At 43.7% G+C, this 20767-nt stretch overlaps 1 protein-coding gene across 3 annotated transcripts in view; it reads right to left on the bottom strand.

Moving 5' to 3' along the window:
* SLC4A11 (solute carrier family 4 member 11) overlaps nucleotides 1–20767 on the bottom strand; it is a 173834-nt gene that overhangs the window by 129161 nt on the left and 23906 nt on the right. For all 3 annotated transcript variants that reach the window (XM_074991656.1, XM_074991658.1, XM_074991657.1), the window contains exon 2: nucleotides 9022–9072. In XM_074991656.1, coding sequence (XP_074847757.1) covers nucleotides 9022–9072 — 51 coding nt within the window. The remainder of the gene's footprint in view (nucleotides 1–9021; nucleotides 9073–20767) is intronic.

The raw sequence follows: 20767 nt of genomic DNA, 5'->3' as shown, positions 1-20767 counted from the left end.
ATACAAGAGACTCAAATACCAGAATTAAAATACAATGCTTTTGGGGTTGTTCTTATGCCACTCAATTTTGGGAGGCCTGATTAATTTTTCAAACATCTGAGGCGAGCAATACTGACAGTTACAGATAAAAGAAATCTGAACTTTAACAAATTTAGTTTAATTTTGTTTCTAGGCAGACAGCATGTACTGCAAAATAGAGAGTGGCACCTCTTTGTTGATGTGACAAGTTAGCCTTTGCAGTAATGCAACCAAATAGTAAAATAGCCGTATCAACTCTGTTCCTCTTTTAATTTAGCAGCTAGGGTTGCCAACATTCTAATGGCACAAAACCAAATGCCATCGGCCTGTCCGAGGCCCCATCCATTCCTCACTCTCTCTCTCTGCCCACCCCTATCACCTGCTCTCACACACCCTCGCTGACTTGGGCATAGGAGCACACTAAGGGCTGGAGGTTGAGGGAGGGATCTATGAGTGGGTGCAGGGACTCAGGGCTGGGGTAGGGGAGAAGGCTTGCAACATGAGGTCCTGGAAGTGCTTACCACGGCTCTCAGGCAGAGCCAAATTGTCCCTGTGGGCAGCATTCCCTCGAATCTTTTCCATCCATAATTGGAATAAATTTTCTTATGTGCACTGAGGCATATGCAGATGTGCACCATCAGTAGATACACATGCTGCCCACTGTGGGAACTCGCTGATCAGCTGGGTGGCTGCCCAACCAACCAGCTTACAGGGAATGCTGCCTGCAGATCCTAGGTGCAGACACCACATGCTGTTCTTGCAATTCCTTGCCAAAGGTAGCTGCAGGAGTGGCACCTACAGGCATGAGAGCAGTGCACACAGTTTCCCCTGCCTAAGGGTCCCAGAGTCCTAGTAGCTGCCTCTGGGAGCCTCGCAAGGGGCAGGTAGGGAGCCTGCCTTAGTGTTGGGTCCCTGTTGCACCACAACAGGACTTCAACAGCCCAGTCCATGGTGCTGGAGGAAGCCACCAGGGTCCCTTTTCAGCTGAACATTCCAACTGAAAACCAGATGCCTGGCAAGCTTCCTCACAACCCAGAGGCGTTCTCCCCCAAAACAGACAATTTCTCTCTAACATCACTACTTCAGCTGTGTTTATCACAGATTCCAAATCATTAAACCAAATAAAAACAATTGGATTTGTTTTTAAGGTTTCTAAATGCAAAACTCACATGCTGATCAGTCTATTAGCCAACGATACGCACGGTGACATTCTGCCACACTTACTACAACACAGTAAACTTTTTCGTAACTGGCAGCCCCAGGACCAGGAAGTTGCCGGATATTCCAATATGCCGGATATGCGGGAGCTTCCAATGTGCTCTGGGGAGGGTGGGGAGCTGCGATGGGCAGCTTGTGCATCGCCGTGCAAGAACACATTCTGGGCAGGGCTTTGCTCTGGGCAGCTCATAAATGGCCACATCGCTTGGGGAGCTGCTCTGGGCAGTGGGCACCGGGCAGGAGAGTGGAGGAGCTGCCAGCCGCGCCCACAGGAGGGAATGCCGCTTAATTGAGAAGTCCTGTTTGAATACTGGTTAAAACAGAATTTACTATATAAAAGTTGGTTGTGAAGCAAGTTTCTGCCCTTATTCCTAACTATTATTTCTCCAGGACAGCTATGTTAAAATGGATGTAAGATTGACAGTGTGTATCAATAGGTTGCCAATCCTCCCAGCACTGTCCAGAAATCTCCAGGAATAATTAAAGATTAATCTTTTTAATTAAAGATTATGTCATAGGACAAAATCTCCAGGAATTCGTGTAACCAGAACTGGCAACCCTAAAAACCACAGATAAAAAACACACTAAAGGAGGTCATAATTATCCTAAAACCAAGCACTGTTAATCTAAGAATTTCAGAATTAAAAGTTAAATTTAAAATCAAAAAACATGTTATAAGTGTTAAAAAATTCAGATATCTGAACAAGCTTAATTCTGCCTCATTATGGTGCCAACCCTGAACACATGGTTAAAAACGTTCATGGTCTCTAGTTAGACTGAAATTATTTTTAAAGACAGTAAATTTTGCTACCCCATATTTTGTAAAGGCAAGGCTGACAGATGCTAAACTACTTGACAGAACTAGTTTTTAATTAATTTTAGCTGAGGAGTAATTAATAGATTTTCTTGCACACTCAGGATACTTTGCTGGGAGAATAACTGCTGCACATTCAGGGAGATGAATCCCCTGGTATGAAGTACCAAAAGAGACAAAGCTTTACCTATGGATCACCACAGTCTGCATTTCCACACTGAAAATGGGATTAGAAAAATATGCAGGGTCAGTATTGCCTGCAACGGGTAGGCAACTTTCTGCATGACGAATACGAGTGGGACACAGACAGGGAAGAATTTATTTTATACATATGTTACCAATTCCCTCAGTTTTGCATTCACCACATTCCAGAAACAAAATTTATGTGGCGAGCGTATCACACACACACTTAGAATACCAAAATTCTGTTTAATACACACACTTACAGATAACCGCCCACTTGCTTGAAAACAGGGGTAGTGTAGAAATGCAGTTTTCAAGTCAAAGTTATCACCACAGGAACCCAAAGCATGGATAAGAGCATGTTTTTGTCAAGGCAGGCTGATCAAAACTATTTACATTTGTATCTTATTTCCAGCTGCAGTCAGGTAAATTAAAAAAAGAGATTATTTTCTGATTCATTTCTAGTTTAAACAAAGTCTACAAAATTGCCAGGAGATTTTGCAAGCCAAACTACTCACTGCACTCTGTCACACTAATGGATGATAATGAAAAATACTTATGGCATTCTACCCCGCTGTAAAGCAAAATGTTATTTTTCCAGTGGATTCCTCACAAAGTAATATAGGGGAAGGTAATTTAAAAAAGATTGTTTATATCTGCATTAGCCCATCTCAAAAGAGCAACCATTACATTTTCTTTACTAAAAAATGTAAGCTTTCCTTAGCTCCATGGATTGAGACCTTCCCAAGCAGCTCTGTCTCAATTTAACTTATTAGAAAATTAACAGAAATGAACCACTAAACAGGCAATTATGCCATGTAGACCTCCAGACTGGGGAAGAACTTTAGACAACTTGAGTGTTGAGTTAAATAAGCATTCCCTTTCTATCTCAGGTCCCTCTCTTCACCCTGGAGGCCATGGGCTTTGTCTGCTAACCCCCAAGACCCACAGCCACTTGGGAAAAATGGAATAGATTGTTAGGGAATGAACAATTTCCCACAGGCTTGAAGGCAACTATTTTAACAAGGAGACTTAGGAGATGCTGCCTTTGGGAGAATGTTTTTTCTTTACTACTGTACAGCCATGATTTCCAGCCCTACTGCAGGGTGTATTTGGTCATAAAACAAGCCAGATGGAAATTCAAACTTTCCCCTGCTGCCTTAATAATAATTCATAACAGACTTAAACAATATGCTACTACAAAAAATGAGAGGGTTCTTCTAAATACCATTCCAGTAGTTATCTAAAGAGTCTTGTAAATAATCTAAGTAACTCAGTGTTTTTTTTTCTTTTCTTTAACTTAGCAATATGCAGATTTTCTGCTCTGTACAACAAGCCACTAAATTAGAAGACTCCATTTTCATTTATAGCTGTCTAGGTAATAGATTCCAGAAATAAAAATCTGTAGCAAAACACACACGCTGATTTCTGGCTTGTCACCAGCCATTGTGGTACATTTGTGGTTGGCAGACAGGCAGCGTCCCCAGAAAATCCAATTCCCATCGTGAAAGGTTTCATTTCAGAATGGCATTTAGATTAATTTCAGAGTTAGATAAGACTAAATTTTTTAAAAGACGCAAAGCCATGGCGCACATTCCAAACTTAAATGCAAAACCAAAAACACAACAATAGATAAAATATGTCCAAACATCCCCAGCCAGGCTAGTCCCTCCAGTAGAATTACAATTTATCATGCAACAAAGACAATTATTAAGTCAGCAGAGACCAAACAAAACAATAAGATTCACTCTGAAAGGTGAAATCTAAGTTGTAGTTGGTTGGCCAGCTTGAAAACACTAAGGTTTCATTTACTCCAGAGAATGTTAGGATTCCTTCTTTTACAATTTACAACCCCCCACAATGAAAACAAAGTTCTCTTCAGATGAAGTGAAGATGCAGTACTAACATGTCTGATCATTTAAAAGGTTAATTATGGTGGCAAATTATATTCTGCAGATACTAATTCTGTTAGAACAAATCTATTTACAATGAAAGTTTAGGTAACTGTACACCTTTTAACAATGAGCACAACTAGAAGGAAAAAGCCAACAAGCTTAATGAGTTCTTCTAAACACTGCTTGCAGAGCTGCACTTCATCGAGATTTTAATTAATCTTCAGATTGGGACCTAGTTTTTTCAAATGGATTGTAAAAACATTTTAAAGTGCCAGCAAGGACTAGCTGACGTGAACTCACATTCAGGATACCAACAAAACAATCTGTGTCCAAACTTTTGCTATTTGTCAGATGAGGAAAAAATACTGATATCTGTGGCAGAAAGGAAGAGAAAAGAAAAAGAGGCAACACAAAGGCAGTGATAGTTTAATTGTTTAGAAGCATTTTACCAGCAAGATAGATGTGTATTACATCCATTAAATCTGCTCAGTTTAGTATCCAAGGCAAACACACAATGCCACTGCTAGACAGCAGCTTCCTGCAGAAACTGGAATGTAGTCCTCATTTGCCAGCTTGCTCTTGCCTCTTCAAAGCTACTACGGGTTAAACCTCTCTAGTCTGACACACTTGGGATGTGACCGGTGCCAATCCAGAGAATTTGCTGAACTACAGGGAGGTCAAAGTTGTCCAGCAGCATTACCAACACTTCCACTGCTTACTGGATTAGAGAGGTTCAACCTGCAATTAAAACTTTTGAAGAGTATTTTATCCGTATTTCACATACGACCCCCGCCCCCAGTACTATTTCCAAGATGTAGGTTGCAGTTTTCTTTGAAATCCTCCCAGTCAACATGCACGACCACAAAAAGGTACAAATCTCGGCACGTACATGACAGACCAATTCAAAAGCAGTATGCAAAATGGGCTTTGCCAGGAACAGATGGTTACAGAATTGATAAAAAGGCATTTGATAGTCACAAATCCCAAGAATTTCTCTAAGATTCAGGAGGAGAATCTGTTAGAAAGCATTACTCCTCCAGTGGTAAATGCCGATAGATCCAAGCGTCAACCCAAGAATAGTTAGGGATCGCAACACTGTCTCCTCTAGTGTTTTTCCATCCATATATAGAATACATTTTGTTCTGTGCACCAAGGCATCTGCACATATGCCCCACCAGTGGAAACACACGCTGTGGGCTCTTTGGGCACTCTGCTAAATCAGCTGGGTGGTTGTCAAAACACTCAGCTTAGAGGGAAAACTGGTTTCCATTAAATGGAGCTAACAGCAGCTGCTGTGCTTCTAGAAATAAAGAACATTAATGCTTCATTTTTCTTTAAAAAGCATTAAAGCCTAGAAGGGAAGAGCAGAAATATTTGGCTTGGCAAAAAGGGTCTATCAATTTCTCAAATCAGTGTCTACAAGATGAGAGCAGATAACCATAAATTAATAAGATATCATGATCCTTAATTAAAAGGCAGGGCTTATGAACAAGGAAGGAAAAATACTCCAATTATACCTAGAGAATCAATCAACAGACCATTCCAGGAGGGACAGAACAATGTGTGTTTCAGCTTGTGGTTAAAAGTCTCAGAAGGGTGGTTGCATTAGTCTGCACCTGCAAAAACAATGAGGAGTCCCATGGCACCTTAGAGACTAACAGATTTATTTGGGCATAAGCTTTCGTGGGCAAAAACCTGGATTATGCCCAAATCAATGTTAGTTATTAAGGTACCATAGGACTCCTTTGTCATAAATTCTTATAAAAAACTAAGTAACACACACATACGAAAAAACACACACCACACAAAACAGAACAATTGCTCCAATACAATGCACAAAAAGCGTACTGAAATAAAGGAAGTTGCTGGTTTAAAAACAATGGGCAACTTGAGCTATCGATATTAATTGGTCAAGTAACGCATTGGAGTGTGGTTTCGTGAAGCATTTAAACGAAGCCACCGTTAAAGCCAATTTATTTCGATACCCCAAAAATAGGAACCATCAGAGGGGTAGCCATATTCGTCTCTACCCGCAAAAACCAATGAGGTGTCCTGTGGTACCTTAAAGACTAAGATTTTTACCCACCAGAGCTCATGTCCAATAAGTCTGTTTAGTCTCTCAAGTGCCACACAGAACTTGCCGTTTTTATAAACAGAAAGGTGACTCACTTCAGAGAGGAAGTGGCCTAAGTAATGACAATATGGCTTCCTCTAAATTAAGTTGTATTTCAGACTGTGCCTTAGGTTCTGGACACATCATTTAACTTCTGTACTCTGCTGTTTTCCCCAAACATGAAAGGGAACTACCAGATCTTTCCTCTCTCTCAGAGTGATGAGGAGAGACAAAGTAATATCTTTTATTGGATCAACTTCAGCTGGTGGAAGGGACAAGCTTTTGAGTTTCTCAGGAGTTCTCCCTCAGATCTGAGGAAAGGTAAAAAAAGAGTAATAAGAGAGAGGTCAGTTGGCACAAGGGGTTCACCCATGCCATCAGAGACCGCTCAAAATGAAGTAGGCAATAGAAAGTTAAATTGTTACACATAAGGATTTACCACTTATAAAACTGTAGATAAGTGGTATTATGATTATTATTTCTAAATTCTGTGCAGGGGGTTCGCTGTGATCACATCACAATTAGTGCAAGTACTACAAGAAGGCAATTTATCTAGGATTAGCATCAAAAGTGACCTTTTTAAAAAACCACCAGATTTTTTTTTTTATAACTTCAGACAAGGAGGAAAAAGACTGACAATTTAAGGGCAGAGTAACAAAAAAAAAAAAAAAAAAAATCACCACCTTATAAAATCATCAGTCAGCCTGGATGCAATTTTAAGAGCACTGCATTGAAAGAGCCACCTACAAGCAAAACCAGAGAAACTCAATGGGCAAGAAGTGTCTGCATAATTAGCTCGAGTCCCTGGGTTTCTTAATGCTGGCAAGTATCCCCTATGGATGGGGGAAATGGAGATTAGTTAAGTGTGTAGTATAGAAAGAACAGTCAGGACACTTAGTGTTCAAGGTGCCAAGGGTCTGTCTGGGGAACAAAATGCCAGGAGCCTTCCTTCAGCTCCTCAACACTGCTGACAGCAGCAGATGAACTAAAATGCTCTGAAGTGATAATAAAGTCCCAGAAAAGCCTGGTTTTTTGGCATCAGGAAAAAGATGCTCAGGGCCTGGGCTTCTGTTGAGACTGCTGGAAGCTGACTGCCCTGAAAAGGGTACTGCAGTTATCCACATGATGACAGGCCCCTGGATGAGGCGGTCTTCCTTTTCCTTCCGTGAAACAAAACGGTCACCCCTGCCTTCTGCTGCCATCCCTGGACACCCAGCCCATGCAGTTGGATTGGAGGCAGATGGGACGGACCTGGGCCTGTCCTGCAGGGGCCACTGGGCTCCAAAGACAGACCCTGCAGGATGGGAAGGGACATCTGGGCAGTCTGAGCTTCATCAGGCTGGGGTGAAAGTCCCCAGGTTCTTGTCTAGGACCTGCAAGTGGCTGAGACCTGCTCCCCACATGACCAATACTTCCCTTCCCGGGCAGGCTGGCACCAGCTGCCTGGGGCTGAAGAGAAGAGCGAACCCCAGCTCAGCACCCCATTCAGATGCTCAGGTCCACCATAAAGGGACCCACACACTGGCCGGTGAGTGCTCCCACCACAGGACACCCACATAGCCACACTGGCTTGGGCACGCATTCCCCTTGCAGAGGGGATGATGGGCTCATTTCCAATGGACAGAATGGGGAAGCCCTGTACCCAGGCACACCCTGCCTGGCCCTCTGCACCCCCTAGTTTGCCCTTCCCTGCATCCTTCCAGATGGGCTCCTAGTCCATGTGAGGGGAACTCCTCAAGAGCCAGACATGGTGGAATTGAAGGAGCAGCTGCGTCTGCCAAGAATGGGTGAACAGCAGCAGTCGCAGGCTAGATATCGACAAACTTGGGCAGGTTGTGGTGCTACCAAGAGCAACTCCAAGTCGCTCAGCACCTGAGCTGCAACTGCCACCTTTTCCACCCTGGTGGTGGGGAGTGTCTGGACAGTGGGTGGAGCCTGTCTGGAGGCCACTTCCTGCTCTTCAGAGCCCCAGCTTATGGCCACCAAGCTCCACTAGGCAGCCCTGACAGCCACATCTGTTGGGCATCTGCATCAGCAGTGGCTGCAGCATAGCGGAAAGCTCACCTGGTGTGAAAACAGCAGGGACGTGCAGGCCTTTCTCCTTGCTCTCAGGTAGTGCTGGTTTACCTGAGCAGGGCACCCGCCACTCCCCACTCCAGACCTCAGCTGCTGAAAGACTCCCCAAATAGGGGGCAAAGCCTCAATATCCTCTCCCAAGGGAGGCTGGCCCAGCCGGAGCAGTGCTACAATGGGAGACTAGCCTCAGCCAGGCAGACAGGCGTGGGGGTCACAACATACATCAAGCTCTGGGCTGTGCTAGAGGGGGGAGTCCATGCCCCAGAAATCTACCAGCTTTGACACTTGCCTTGTTTGTCTATAGCTAGAGCAACTCCTGACAGGCTAGATTCATCCTGGTCAGTTTGATCGAGTGTGAGGATAAAACCCTGGAAAAGAACAAGGAAAGAAACCGCCCAAGACAAGGACAAGCACCAAAAATCTGAAGATAACGCATACTCAAAGCCAAAGGCACTGGCAGGTATGGAACTAAACTGCACACACTATTTGTAGCACTACAATTCCACAACATTTCTTTCACCCATACAAACCAGGGTTCAAATCCAGTTTAGGTCACAAGTCCTATAGATTTGATACTTCATCTGTTGCAGACAGATCTTCAAAAATCAAGCTAGTCATTCTTCCACCGATACGGTCACTGCAGGAGTTTCTTATATATGCAATTTAACACGCTACACATTCGCAGAAAATAAAATAATACTTGCCAGTCTCTTCAAAAAAATACCCATTTCTGGACATCGCTGCTGGTGGACTTTCTAAAAAAATAAAGGGAGAAAAACAGTTTAAGTATGAAAATTATAATAATGAAGTAATAAATGTGAATAATTTCGTTTAATTGCTTAGATCATCATAAATACCCTCAGACTGATGGACAAAGAAAACAGACATTAACAATTTATGCTGTTACTGACAAGTTTAACTGTTTATTGACTTCAGCATTTTCCTCAGAATATTCAATACAGTTCCCATCTCCGGTACAGAGTGTTTTTTAAAACCATGTTTCCACTGTCCTGTGTGCATTCAGTGCCCCCAGCACAACATATCTTAGTAAACAGCTGCGTAGGCCTAATTACATCAGTGTCACCCCTCAGATCTGAAGGAACATGTGGGTGAAAGTATTACAAAAAAAGTCTGCTCAGGAATGGCCCTACCAACATGCGCAAATAATGGCACCTGGACAGTAAACACCAATATGGCACTGTACGCTTGGATAATCGATTCTAATGAAACCTTAGGTTAGATGAGAGCTTGATTTTATAATCCATTCTGCTTCTTTTAACAAAACAGCAGAGGCACCTGGAACAGAGCTCTGGCCCCCATTACAAAACATCCACATGTCTTCACCTGCCCGCTGTCCAACCCTGGGTATAGCAGACAGATGTCATTGGTTCCAACAGGGTTCCAAAAAAGAAGAGATGTCGCACACATGCAAACAACTAGGAAACTGAACAGATGCTAGGAATGGGTCCCTACACAGCCGTGCTTAAAACCATCTCAGAGGGGTAGCTGTGTTAGTCTGTAGCTTTACAAGGAACAAGCAGTCCTGAAGCACCTTGAAGACTAACAAAAATGTATTTATCAGGTAATGAGCTTTCATGGGTACCCATTACCTAATAAATAAATGTGTTAGGTCTAGGTGCTACAGGACTGTTTGCTTAACACACAGTTTACTTGCCACTATGGGTGTATAAGCACCACCTCTATGGGTGCTCCAGGGCTGGAGTACCCATAGAGAAGAATTAGTGTGTGGTCACCATCCACCAGCAGTCAGGCTCCCCTCAGCACCTCTCACCTGCCAGCCAGTTCCTCTCCCTTCCTTCCAGAGTCTCTCACCTGACACTTAGTAGCTGTTTCATTGTGCCTTCAGGTGCTCTGAGAAGGAGGGGGAGGAACAGGGATGCAGGACATTTGGGGAAAGTGGAGCGAGGGGGCAGGAGGTTGTGAGGAGTCACTGAGCGGAGATGTGGGTTGAAGGAGAAGTCCACATCAATGGCTGGGTTTGCCTCCTTAATCACCAGTTGCAAAAAGCACCATTGCCATGTGGCAAACATAGGACAAAAAGGTTCAAACAGCCAGCTGAAATTTGTCCTGTCAGTTCTGAAGGACGATGGGGCTGGCAGCCTACTCTGAGGCTATGTCTACACTACAGGTGCTTTTCTACATTACTTATTTCAACCTTTTAATGTCGAAATAAGTAAAGCTGGAGAACCACGCTCACAGCCACAGCAGTGCAAAATGGAGCTGTCTCATTTACACCCACAGCATTGCAAAGGGAGCCTTCGCCTAATAGCAGTGCTTGATTCACACACATTCCTGCTCTATCTTGAAGGGCAGTAGGTTGGCAGAAGTCTGTCGCGGGGCTGGAATAATTATTTTGAGGAAAGAGCCCTCTTACTTCGCATTACCCTGCTTGGTTCTGTGCATGCTTTTTCAGAGGGAGGGGGAGCAAAGGTGATGGCAGGCAGAAAAAAGGGTTTTTTTTGGGGTGGGGGGAAGGTTCGTTTGTTTTGGTTTTTTGGTTCCCCCCACCACCCTGAAAAAAAGAGAAAAAAGAAGAAGAAACCCACAGCACTGTAGACAAGCCCTTAGAGGTGTAGGTGTCATTTTGGCATTTGTGCTAAGTTGAATTTTTAAACCAGCCTAAGCAATTCAGACTGCTGGTTTGGGATAGGTTGACCACCTTTTCAAAAGTCCAAAGCACGGCACACAAAACTGCCTTGCTACCCTTCATGACACTACCCCCCTCCTGCCCAAGCTCCTGCCTCAACACAACCAGAAGCCAGGGCCAGGCCATGGCAGGGAGCCTGGGTGGGAAGTCCTGGACCCACCATCTGGTCACATCAGCCCCCCACCAGGAAGAGGTAGTACTGCCCCTGACCAGGCATGGGACAGTGCTGCAGGGAATCTGGGACAAATGCTGTCCAAGTTCTTCAGCCCAGGACCTGTACACTGCATTTTGGGACTGTCACACCCAATTTGGAATGGTTGAGCATTAATGACCACTAAAGACCTCTCTTGTAGCAGGGACGGGCCAAGGTGAACTGAAGTAGGGTTTCAATTGCCCGTAAGAGCTGGGAAATGGAGCTCTTAATAAATATAATAAATGATCACTTGAAGACCCCTTTACATAGCAGCCATGTGCAGTATTGAGGGTCAAATTCACTGGTGCGTAAATAGCAGTGCAAGTTAGTCAGAAGTCTGATGAAAGAGGCAGAAGGACATAACTTGCTCTGATCTGGCATTCAGCAGGCGCACCAAACAAGTGCCTTAGACAAAAATCTGGTCCTACGGGTATTAGAGAGCATGTAAAACAATGTGACTCAAGTCTCTAGTTTATAATGTAGGATCCCGGTATTTAATTTCACAGCCACTAACAGCCTACCCATCACCCTTCTCCCACCACTTTTATGGAACCAGGCTAGACATATTCTGCACAATTAGGGATGAATTTGCTGCTGGCATAACTATTAGATGAGCAGAGACTTCAGCACATAACATATACCTTACATCACTGCTTATATTCATCTTCTGAACAACGTACATCCAGCTTGTAACTTCACCCCACCAATCACTGCTGAATGCAGCTCAGAGACTTCCATTTGGTTGCATTTGCTCCAAGTCTGCATATACTTGGGGCTATTTAAAGAACAAGTTAAAAGGATGAACCTGGGGACTAGTCCAGGACAAAGCAGAAAAAAAAAAATCCACTTTCCAGAGATGTGAAGTGATGAATAAGAAAAACGATTGGGCTGGCTGCTGAACAAGCAATGGAACAGGGTCTGAAGATAAAACAACTGATTCTTCTGTGGAGTATCTAGCTGGGAGGGACTAGGAAAACATGACTTATGTTATGACTGAAGGAAGATTTAGGAGCTGCCCATTCTAAGGCACTGTTAAGTACCTAGAACAAAAATAGGCACTTATTTTCAGTGGCCGTATCTTTTTTTATCTATATAACTCTCTCTCTCTCTCTCTCTCTCTCTCTCTCAAACAGATCAAGTTAAAAAACAGTAAGATACCCTGATGAAAGAGCCACAAAATAATGACGGCCTAGACCATGGGTGTCCAACCTTTTGGCTTGCCTGGGCCACGCTGAGTGAAGACTAACTATATTGTATATTTTATATGCGGCCAAGACAATTAATGTATATAAATCACATAATAGTGTTAAACGTTTACGATCTTGTGGGGCCGCATTACTAGCTGTCCAGGGCTGCATGCGGCCCGCGGGCTGGTCACGCCTGGCCTAGACCAAGCAGAGTCTATATTCCTTGCTAGCAACCCCAGAAAGTGTTGTCCCTGCGCCAAACCTCTCCCCACTCCTGCCCTCAGATGCAGCACCAGATTGTGGGAGGCCACCCACTGGCAGCCTCGCCGCTCCCAAGTACAACCACCGGGGGCTGGGCCAGGCCGCTCCAGCTCCCCCCTCAAGAGAAGGCAGGGAGACAGCAGCCGTAATGCCATCCTTGGCTGCATGGGCAGTCCTGGTGAGACGCCCCCTCCGACTTCCCACCCCCTTGCCTGGACTCCTGCACACAGATACACACCCCAGCCCTCTGCCCTGATGGACCAGAGCAGTGGCAGGTAAGTCTGCCAGTTTATATAGCGTAAAATCATATCTTGCTGCCCTGGGACCAGGATATTCAAATATTCTGGATAATACAGAAGTACACCTAGCAACACATATACCACCACAGAAAAATAAGATTAGATATCAACAAACAAAAAATGAATGCAGAGTACTTGACTTACCCACAATGGTACTGTGCACTGTATTTGCAGTATTTATTGGTATTTCTTTTCGCTATACTGCACGTATGGAGAAGGTAACCAAAATGTACTTATGGTTAAAATGACAGTTATTTGAGAGTTCTGGGTGATAAAATGACAGATATGAAAGAGTTTACTCTATATAAATCAAATTTGATTAATGCAAGAAGCTCGTTCTGTGTTGCGTTTTATATAAACATGCTGCATATCTGCCACATCTCGCCGAGACTGTGATTTTCTTACAACTTAACTAGCACTGTGGTCAGGTCCCCAAAAGGAAAAGCCGAGGCATTACAATAAAGGAGCAGTGTTTCATTAGGTGGCACTATTTCCCTTGAGTACATAATGGACCAATGCTCAAGCATGTTGCCCACAGGACAGTTATGCTGGAAATGCTGTTTTTTCAGTTGAGTCATAAAACAAAAAAGGTCTTAACCTTGTAATTAAGGATCCAATGGCACATTTTAAGAAGTTGGGTGTTAACCCTGGGGTGTCCTGGTTAAATTCCAACTCCACTAATTGCATGCTTATTACATAAGCTGTTCTACAGTTTCAGTTGGGTAAGTCTTAATACTATTGCATAGCAATGACTTGCTGAACTGCTATTAAAACCCACACAGAAGTGGCTGGACTGAATCACAGAATCATAGAACACAAACTGGAAGGGACCTCGAGATGTCATTGAGTCCAGCTCCCTGCCCTCACAGTAGGACCAAGCACCATCTCTAGACCATACCCGATAGCTAACTATCTAACCTGCTCTTAAAAATCTCCAGTGATGGAGATTTCACAACCTGCCTAGGTAATTTATTCCAGTGTTTAACCACTCTGACAGTTAGGAAGTTCTTCCTAATGTCTAATCTAAACACCCCCCCCTTGCTGCAGTTTACGTCCATTGCTCCTTGATCTATCCTCAGAGGCCAAGGAGAACAATTCTTCTCCCTCCTCCTTGTAACCCTCTTTAAAAGGTACTTGAAAACCGCTATCATGTCCCGTCAGTCTTCTTTTTTCTAAACTACGCAAGCCCAGCTCTTTCAGTCTTCCCTCATCGCTCATGTTCTCTAGACCTTTAATCATTCTTGTTGCTCTTCTCTGGACCTTCTCCAATTTCTCCACATCTGTCTTGAAATGTGGTGCCCAGAACTGGATGCAGTACTCCAATTGATGTCTAATAAATGCAGAGTAGATTAGAAGAAGAATGACTTCTCATGTCTTGCTCACTACACTCCTGCTAGTACATCCCATACTTAGCCCAGTATGGTTTGGAATAGGCCTTACGAGCCTGCATGTGACCTACCAGCTCCATGTCCTTGGGGAATGAGGGCATCACACTCATGAAAGACAAACCCCCATCCCATCTGGGGCCTCAGTTGGAACCAAAAGACAAAACACTGAAGCTCGCAAGGGTGGACACACCTGACTCCCGCCAACAAGGGTGACGGGATTAAGGAAACATCCCCAGCCTCATCTGTGCCAGAGATAGAAAAAGACAACCGCTCCAACACTAATCCTACAACAAACTCTGGGATATGGAAAGCAGGGGAGCCCTGCCTGTTGGGAAGTCTCTGCTCCAGGTTCAGGTGCCTCCAACAGTGATTACCAGACAAACTCTAGTAACTTATCACCGACTGACACCCAAATTCTGAAGCTGACAAATGCATTGTGAAGCTCTCTTAAGGACCACCACCCAGAGCCAGGTACAATCAGTTTCTATTGTACACCATGGAACTATCTATTTATCCACAAACAAAACTACTATACCCTATAAAACTCCCGAGCCAGGCTCCAGTTTTCTGTTCAGGGACAAGAAGTCCTGTGGCACCTTGTAGGCTAAACAGATAATTTGAAACAAGCTTTTGTGGGCTCTGTTCGGATTACTGCACCTCAACCTTGCAATCTGTTCCACTGGAGATTTCATCTTCTCCTCACTGATTGTGCTGGAGACTCTGCCCTACCTCTCTGGAACACTCTGGACCCCCACTACCATCACCATCTGGGAACCATGATCAGTTCAGGCCTCATGGAGTAGTGAGATCTTTCTCTCCCCGCCATTTTTCCCCCCTCCCCACCCCAGGTATAGCCTCTTGCCCTTGGCTTATGAGTTGCTATGCCCCGACATCTGTAACAAGAGTTGATGGATTTAATGTTGTAATTGCTTTGGTTGATTGGCTTCCTGTTTTGGGGGAACCAGAGCATGACCCTGTCAGCCCTGTGCTCTTGGGGAGCCAGGGAGTGACACTCACGGAAAACAAATCCCCTTCCCCAGGCCTCTGCTTGAATCAAAGATAAAACACTGAAACAGGCAGGTGTGGACACACCTAAAATCCCACCAACAAGGGTGTTTGGATTAAGGAAACACCGCTAGCCTCATCTGCATTGAAGATGGAACAGAAAGACATCTTTAGCATAATGAACGGAGAACAGCTCTTCCAGAGCAGAAACCCCACTGAACTATTGGATACTGAAAGCAGAGAAGTATCAGAGAGGTAGCAGTGTTAGTCTATATCTTCAAAAACAACAAGAAGCCCTGTGGCACCTTATAGACTAACATATTTTGGAGCATAAGCTTTGTGGACAAAGACCCGCTTCATCCAAAAGCGGAGAAGCACTGCCTGATGGGAAACCTCTGCTCCAGATGCTAATGAACGCAGGCCTGCTCACACCCAAATTAGTCATTATCAGACCAGTTCGAGTAATGGATCCTATTGATATCCAAAATATTGAAAACTGCCTAGTTGCACTGTGAGCTCCTCTGGAAACATCACCCACAGCCAAGCATGATCTGTACCCATTGTCTTGCCTCTGTTTACCCATAATCAAACCCAGTATTCTTCTGGAACCATTGTCCTGTCTCTACAAAAACCACCTACCTTTGCTCAACAAACTGTTCTGATGCCTGGATGTAAACTCTACACCAGTTCCATTGAGACCTCATCATCTCCTACCTGATGGTGCTGGGGGCTCTGCTTGTCTCCTGCCCTCTGGATCCCTGGCTACCATCACCAGCCGGGACCCCAATCAGTGCAAGCTCCAAGGAGTGGTGAGATCACACTCGCCCCCCACCCCCACGGCATAGCCTCCTAACCTCGCTTTATGTAATTAGTTATATGATTTGCTAGCCCTAACATTTGTAATCAGTTTGTTTATTATTTTAACTGTTACCCAAAAATAAATCGCTTTCATTGTTAAATTGATTGCTTCTCTCTATTTTTCTTCCTCTCTGGCTCACTCTTCCTCGAGGTGTTGTTTTGGCTTCCCCATTCACTCTGCAACACCACTTCTTGTGCCTAAGCTAAAAGATCCCTGTGGTGCCCAGAACTCCGTGGGGTTTCCCTATTGAGTGGGTTACTAGTAGGATGATTGTAAGTGCAGATTCACCATTCTGAGATGAGCTCTGGCAGAGAGAGAAAGCATGAGTGAGTGAGTGTGCACGTGTGCGTACACACACGTGCATTCACCTGAGTCCAGGGTGGAAAAAACTTAATCCTGTGGACCATGGGTCTGGCAGAATAGCTCCATTGGGAGGGAATGAGCACAAGAGAGAAGTAAAGTTCCCTAGGAACACTAGTATCACAAGCAGCACACTGATAGAATTACTCACCTCTCCCCACTGCAACCCCAAATAAATGAGCACACCCCAGAGTAACAGGCAAATTTGGTCACAGCCTTCAAAATAAGCAACTTTTCTTTTGTTAGAATGGTGGCTTTGCTTTCTCTCTTTCTTGGGGGGCGTGTTTTGGCTTCCTCGTACTCTCTGCAGCAATGCTCCTTGTACCTAAGCTAAAAGATCCCTGCAGTGCCCAGAAATCTTGTAGGGTTTGCCCATCCGGTAGATTTCCAGTAGAACGGTTGTGCTGAGGAAGTGGGGATGGGGTACCTAGCCAAGGTGGCATATGACAGTGGCAGCTGAGAGTGCTGTTTAACCTAGCCACTAAGTCCAGGAGCACTTAAGGACCATTGCTTGGCACTGCTGTGCCACCCAGCCCACTGAGTACAGGGACATATAACATGTCAGCTTTTAAGTGTGGATAACTCCTGTGGCACCTTATAGACTAATAGATCTTTGGAGCATAAGATTTCATGGGCAAAAATCCACTGTGTCAGATGTATACATCTGACAAAGCAGGTCTTTGCCCATGAAAGTTTATGCTGCAAACAAATCCATTAGTCTATAAAGGTGGCATGGGACTTCTCATTGGTCTTATGAACACTAGTAACACAAGCAGTATGTCCCTCACCAGAACCCCAAATAAAATGAACATACCCCAATATCAGGGGCAAATCTGGTAAAGCATGAGATAAAAATGTTTACCTACATGTTGATTATAAACCCAGTCCTGCACGGCATTTGTGTACAGGCCTACTCGTGTGCTTAAATTTAAGCATGCCCGTAAATGTTTGCAGAGTCACAGCCTCTCCTTTCTCAGCATCCAAGGATCAATACATGTTCAAATATTTATGAGATGCAGAATGCTTTTAGCAAAATGAGAGGATGCTGAACAATTCAGTTAAAGACAGAACACAAAGTACAGTCTCCTCCTTATACAGAAAGGTATGTATATGGATAGCGTGGGTATAGAATCTTGCGCATGTACCACACCTTTTTATATAGCATACTGCAAAGCTATGACTCAGAGGGAACATATCTATTTAATGCAGTGAAGTGAAGCAAGAACAAGCATTTAGGGTGGCAGAAGAACACCAAGAAATGGAAATGTTCTGGCACAGTATCAGAATAATTTTCAACAGGTAATGACGGCAGCAGCATCACCTCAGACACTGAGAAACTTAACTGAAATGAAACACTATCCCGTTATACTGTAGGAAACAGTCCTACCATGTGTCTCTCACGTCACCTTCTCATACGCCACAGAGCCAGCAATGTCTTATGGAAAACACTGACCATTTGTGACTTAAAACAAAATCTCCTCATAGATGTTTCTCCTTTCCATCTTTGCCAACACCCTTAAGTAGTAAAGACAAGTCAAGCTGTTTCTCCTGCTTTAAACTCCTCTCAGGGCACAAATCTCTACTTGTGCATCGTAGTCTTGAAAGCAGACACCAGTTGTGACAGAGCTGCTGAAAAACTCATTGCAGGTGGGGAGAGAAGACTTGGCAGAAGCAGACCGAAATCAGGAAGCAAGAAGTCCTGGTTTATGCAAATATTTTAAATAAATAATATGGTAACAAACTGACAGTGCTGCAGCTGTTTTAGTCCGAGGTTATCAGAGAGACCGTAAAGTATAGTAAACCCTCCATTTAATGGACTAATAAGGGAGGAGGGCTGTCCATTATATGTGCAAGAGTTTGCTGCCCACCCCTGGTCCCCCAACCCCACCCCAAAAAAACCTGTCACTCACCAGAGCTGTGGCTGGGACCTGCTGCATGTGGCTGGAGCTGCCTCGCCGTGCATGGTCACAGGCAGCCACCTCCCGCCGCACGGCTGGAGGGGCCACCTCGCAGCCTGGAGGGGCCGCTGCTGAAGCCACCACTCGCTCCTCCCACTAGGGGTGGGGCACATATGCGAGTGTCATCTGCCCTCGTACGTGCTCCACCCTGGTGGGAGAAGCATGTGGTGGCCCCGGCGGAGAAGGTGGTGGCTCCTCTAGACCACAGTGTGGTAAGTCCCTTTTTTGGGGCAGGGGGAAAATTAGGATGGACTTTGGGAACAATGGGGAACATCCACTGTTCCTTAAGTCTGCTAAATCAGGGTCCGTAAAAATTGAGAGAGTTTACTATAATGTGTTTCATGGCACCACCTCCTGTTGGTGAGCCAAAACTTCTCCAGGCCTGGATGTAATGGACCTGTTAAATTCAGCCGTTCTGCATCAGCTTGTTAGAAATCAGACTAGTCAACAGAAAGTTTCACATTGCATCCATGGAAATGAATGCAATCAGCTAGGGAGACTGGCTTTAAGACTATAGTTTACCATAGTTTTCTTCCTGTTACTTTTTCAAAGATTTAAACATTTTCCATCAAGTCTACTACGTATGAATTCTTACCACTGTATGAAAAAAGCAAAGCAGACCAAAATAACAAACCGCACATAGACTCAAGTATCAAGATAGGGAAGCCCCATTGTGATATTAAAGGATGCAAAATCCTATATACAAAATGACCCCAATAAAAGACAAGGGATGAGCTATGAAGAGATTCAACTTAAAACAAGGCAATTGTCAACTTCACTGTAAACTATGAAGACCTTTCTACTCAAGTGTTTAACCAATTAGCTGTTGCCACACTTTAATGCTTAGGGACATTAAAACCCTACAAGCAAAGAAAATAAACAACAATAATTTCTTTTGTATGGCATTCCTCCTACCCTCTGCATCCATTTCTCTTAGAAATGAACCTTTTATTAATGCAAACACAATAGGGGAGTTAATAGTATCTTATCTATTTTTTCTTCACTACCAAACTGTGGGGGGAGGGGGCAACTTCTGGCTCCACTGAAGTCAATGGAAGTTTTGCTCTGATTTCAGCAGGGCCAGGATTTCACATACATAAATTCCAAATCCACATACTCATATGATGATTGTGGTCCTTCTTTACCCTCAATTCCCTGCTTGTTATTTGTCAACCTCGAGTCTAAAAATGAGGTTTTAAACTCTGAAGAAAAACCTTATCTGTGGAGCAAGTAGCATACTTACTGCTACTACAAAATGAGAGATTAGATCAGAGACAAAAGAGGTATGCACAGTGATCCATAAAGAAAAATGTTTTCAATGACATTAAAAAATTCCTAATTACCTTGCCCACTTCAGCATTAAAGAAAAAGGCTTTATGAGCAACATGGTAAATTCAGTGTTTAGGAAAGATGGTATCAATAGAAAAAGAATCTTTTCTTCCAACATAGTTAATTGTGTAGATCATTCAGCTGCTCGAGGAAGAAACAATTATGTTTTTGGTTCCTTTTCTCACTAAAGAAAAATACTACCTTCCTCCTATTTATTTGCCAGCAAAACCCTAGTAATCATGTTTCAACTTTTTGGCAAATTTAAATTATGTTTCTCTTATAATTCAATCTATTCTTCAGTCAAAAACATGTATAAACAACTCTTCTTGCTCCATGGAGAATATCTATTTAAATTAGGATTAGTCTGGAAAAAGCTGAACTATTATTCCCCCCCCCTTTTTTTTCCCCCCTTTTTTGCATAGATTTTAGATCCCTTCAGTTTACTGCTTGTTATGGCCCTCTAATCAAAAGCTGGAAATGCTGAATGCTGAATATCCATTCTGCAGATTTCAAAGATATATGTTCAGAAAAACAACCGCCCTTTGACTGCAAGCCATTTCGGTGACTCAGACGGAGTGTACAAAGTTTAAAGAATTTGATGGTTCAATTCCTGGCACTGCTGGTCAGGTAGGAAATTCTAACTTGTTACCATTTAGGATTTTTGGTCTCTAAAACAACAAGAAAAGCCCACAATCAAGATGAATAGGTCAACCCCGGCAAGCCAGAAATATTTGTACTTCCTGATTTCTTACATTTTTATCATTTTTACCTTTGCATCCAGCAACAAAATGAAAAGCCAAATCCCATTATGACATCTTCCTTTATTAAATTCCTCAGGGAGATGTGTCCCAGCAATTCCTTTAATAACCAGGTTTAACTTTCTCATTATCTAGGGTAGTAATAAGCTCTCTTGGGCCATGCAATATTACTAGATTACAAATAA

The sequence above is a fragment of the Carettochelys insculpta genome, chromosome 4, assembly GCF_033958435.1.
Source record: "Carettochelys insculpta isolate YL-2023 chromosome 4, ASM3395843v1, whole genome shotgun sequence".
NCBI classification, from domain to species: Eukaryota; Metazoa; Chordata; order Testudines; family Carettochelyidae; genus Carettochelys; species Carettochelys insculpta.
This window is presented reverse-complemented; position numbering and strand designations above follow the sequence as displayed.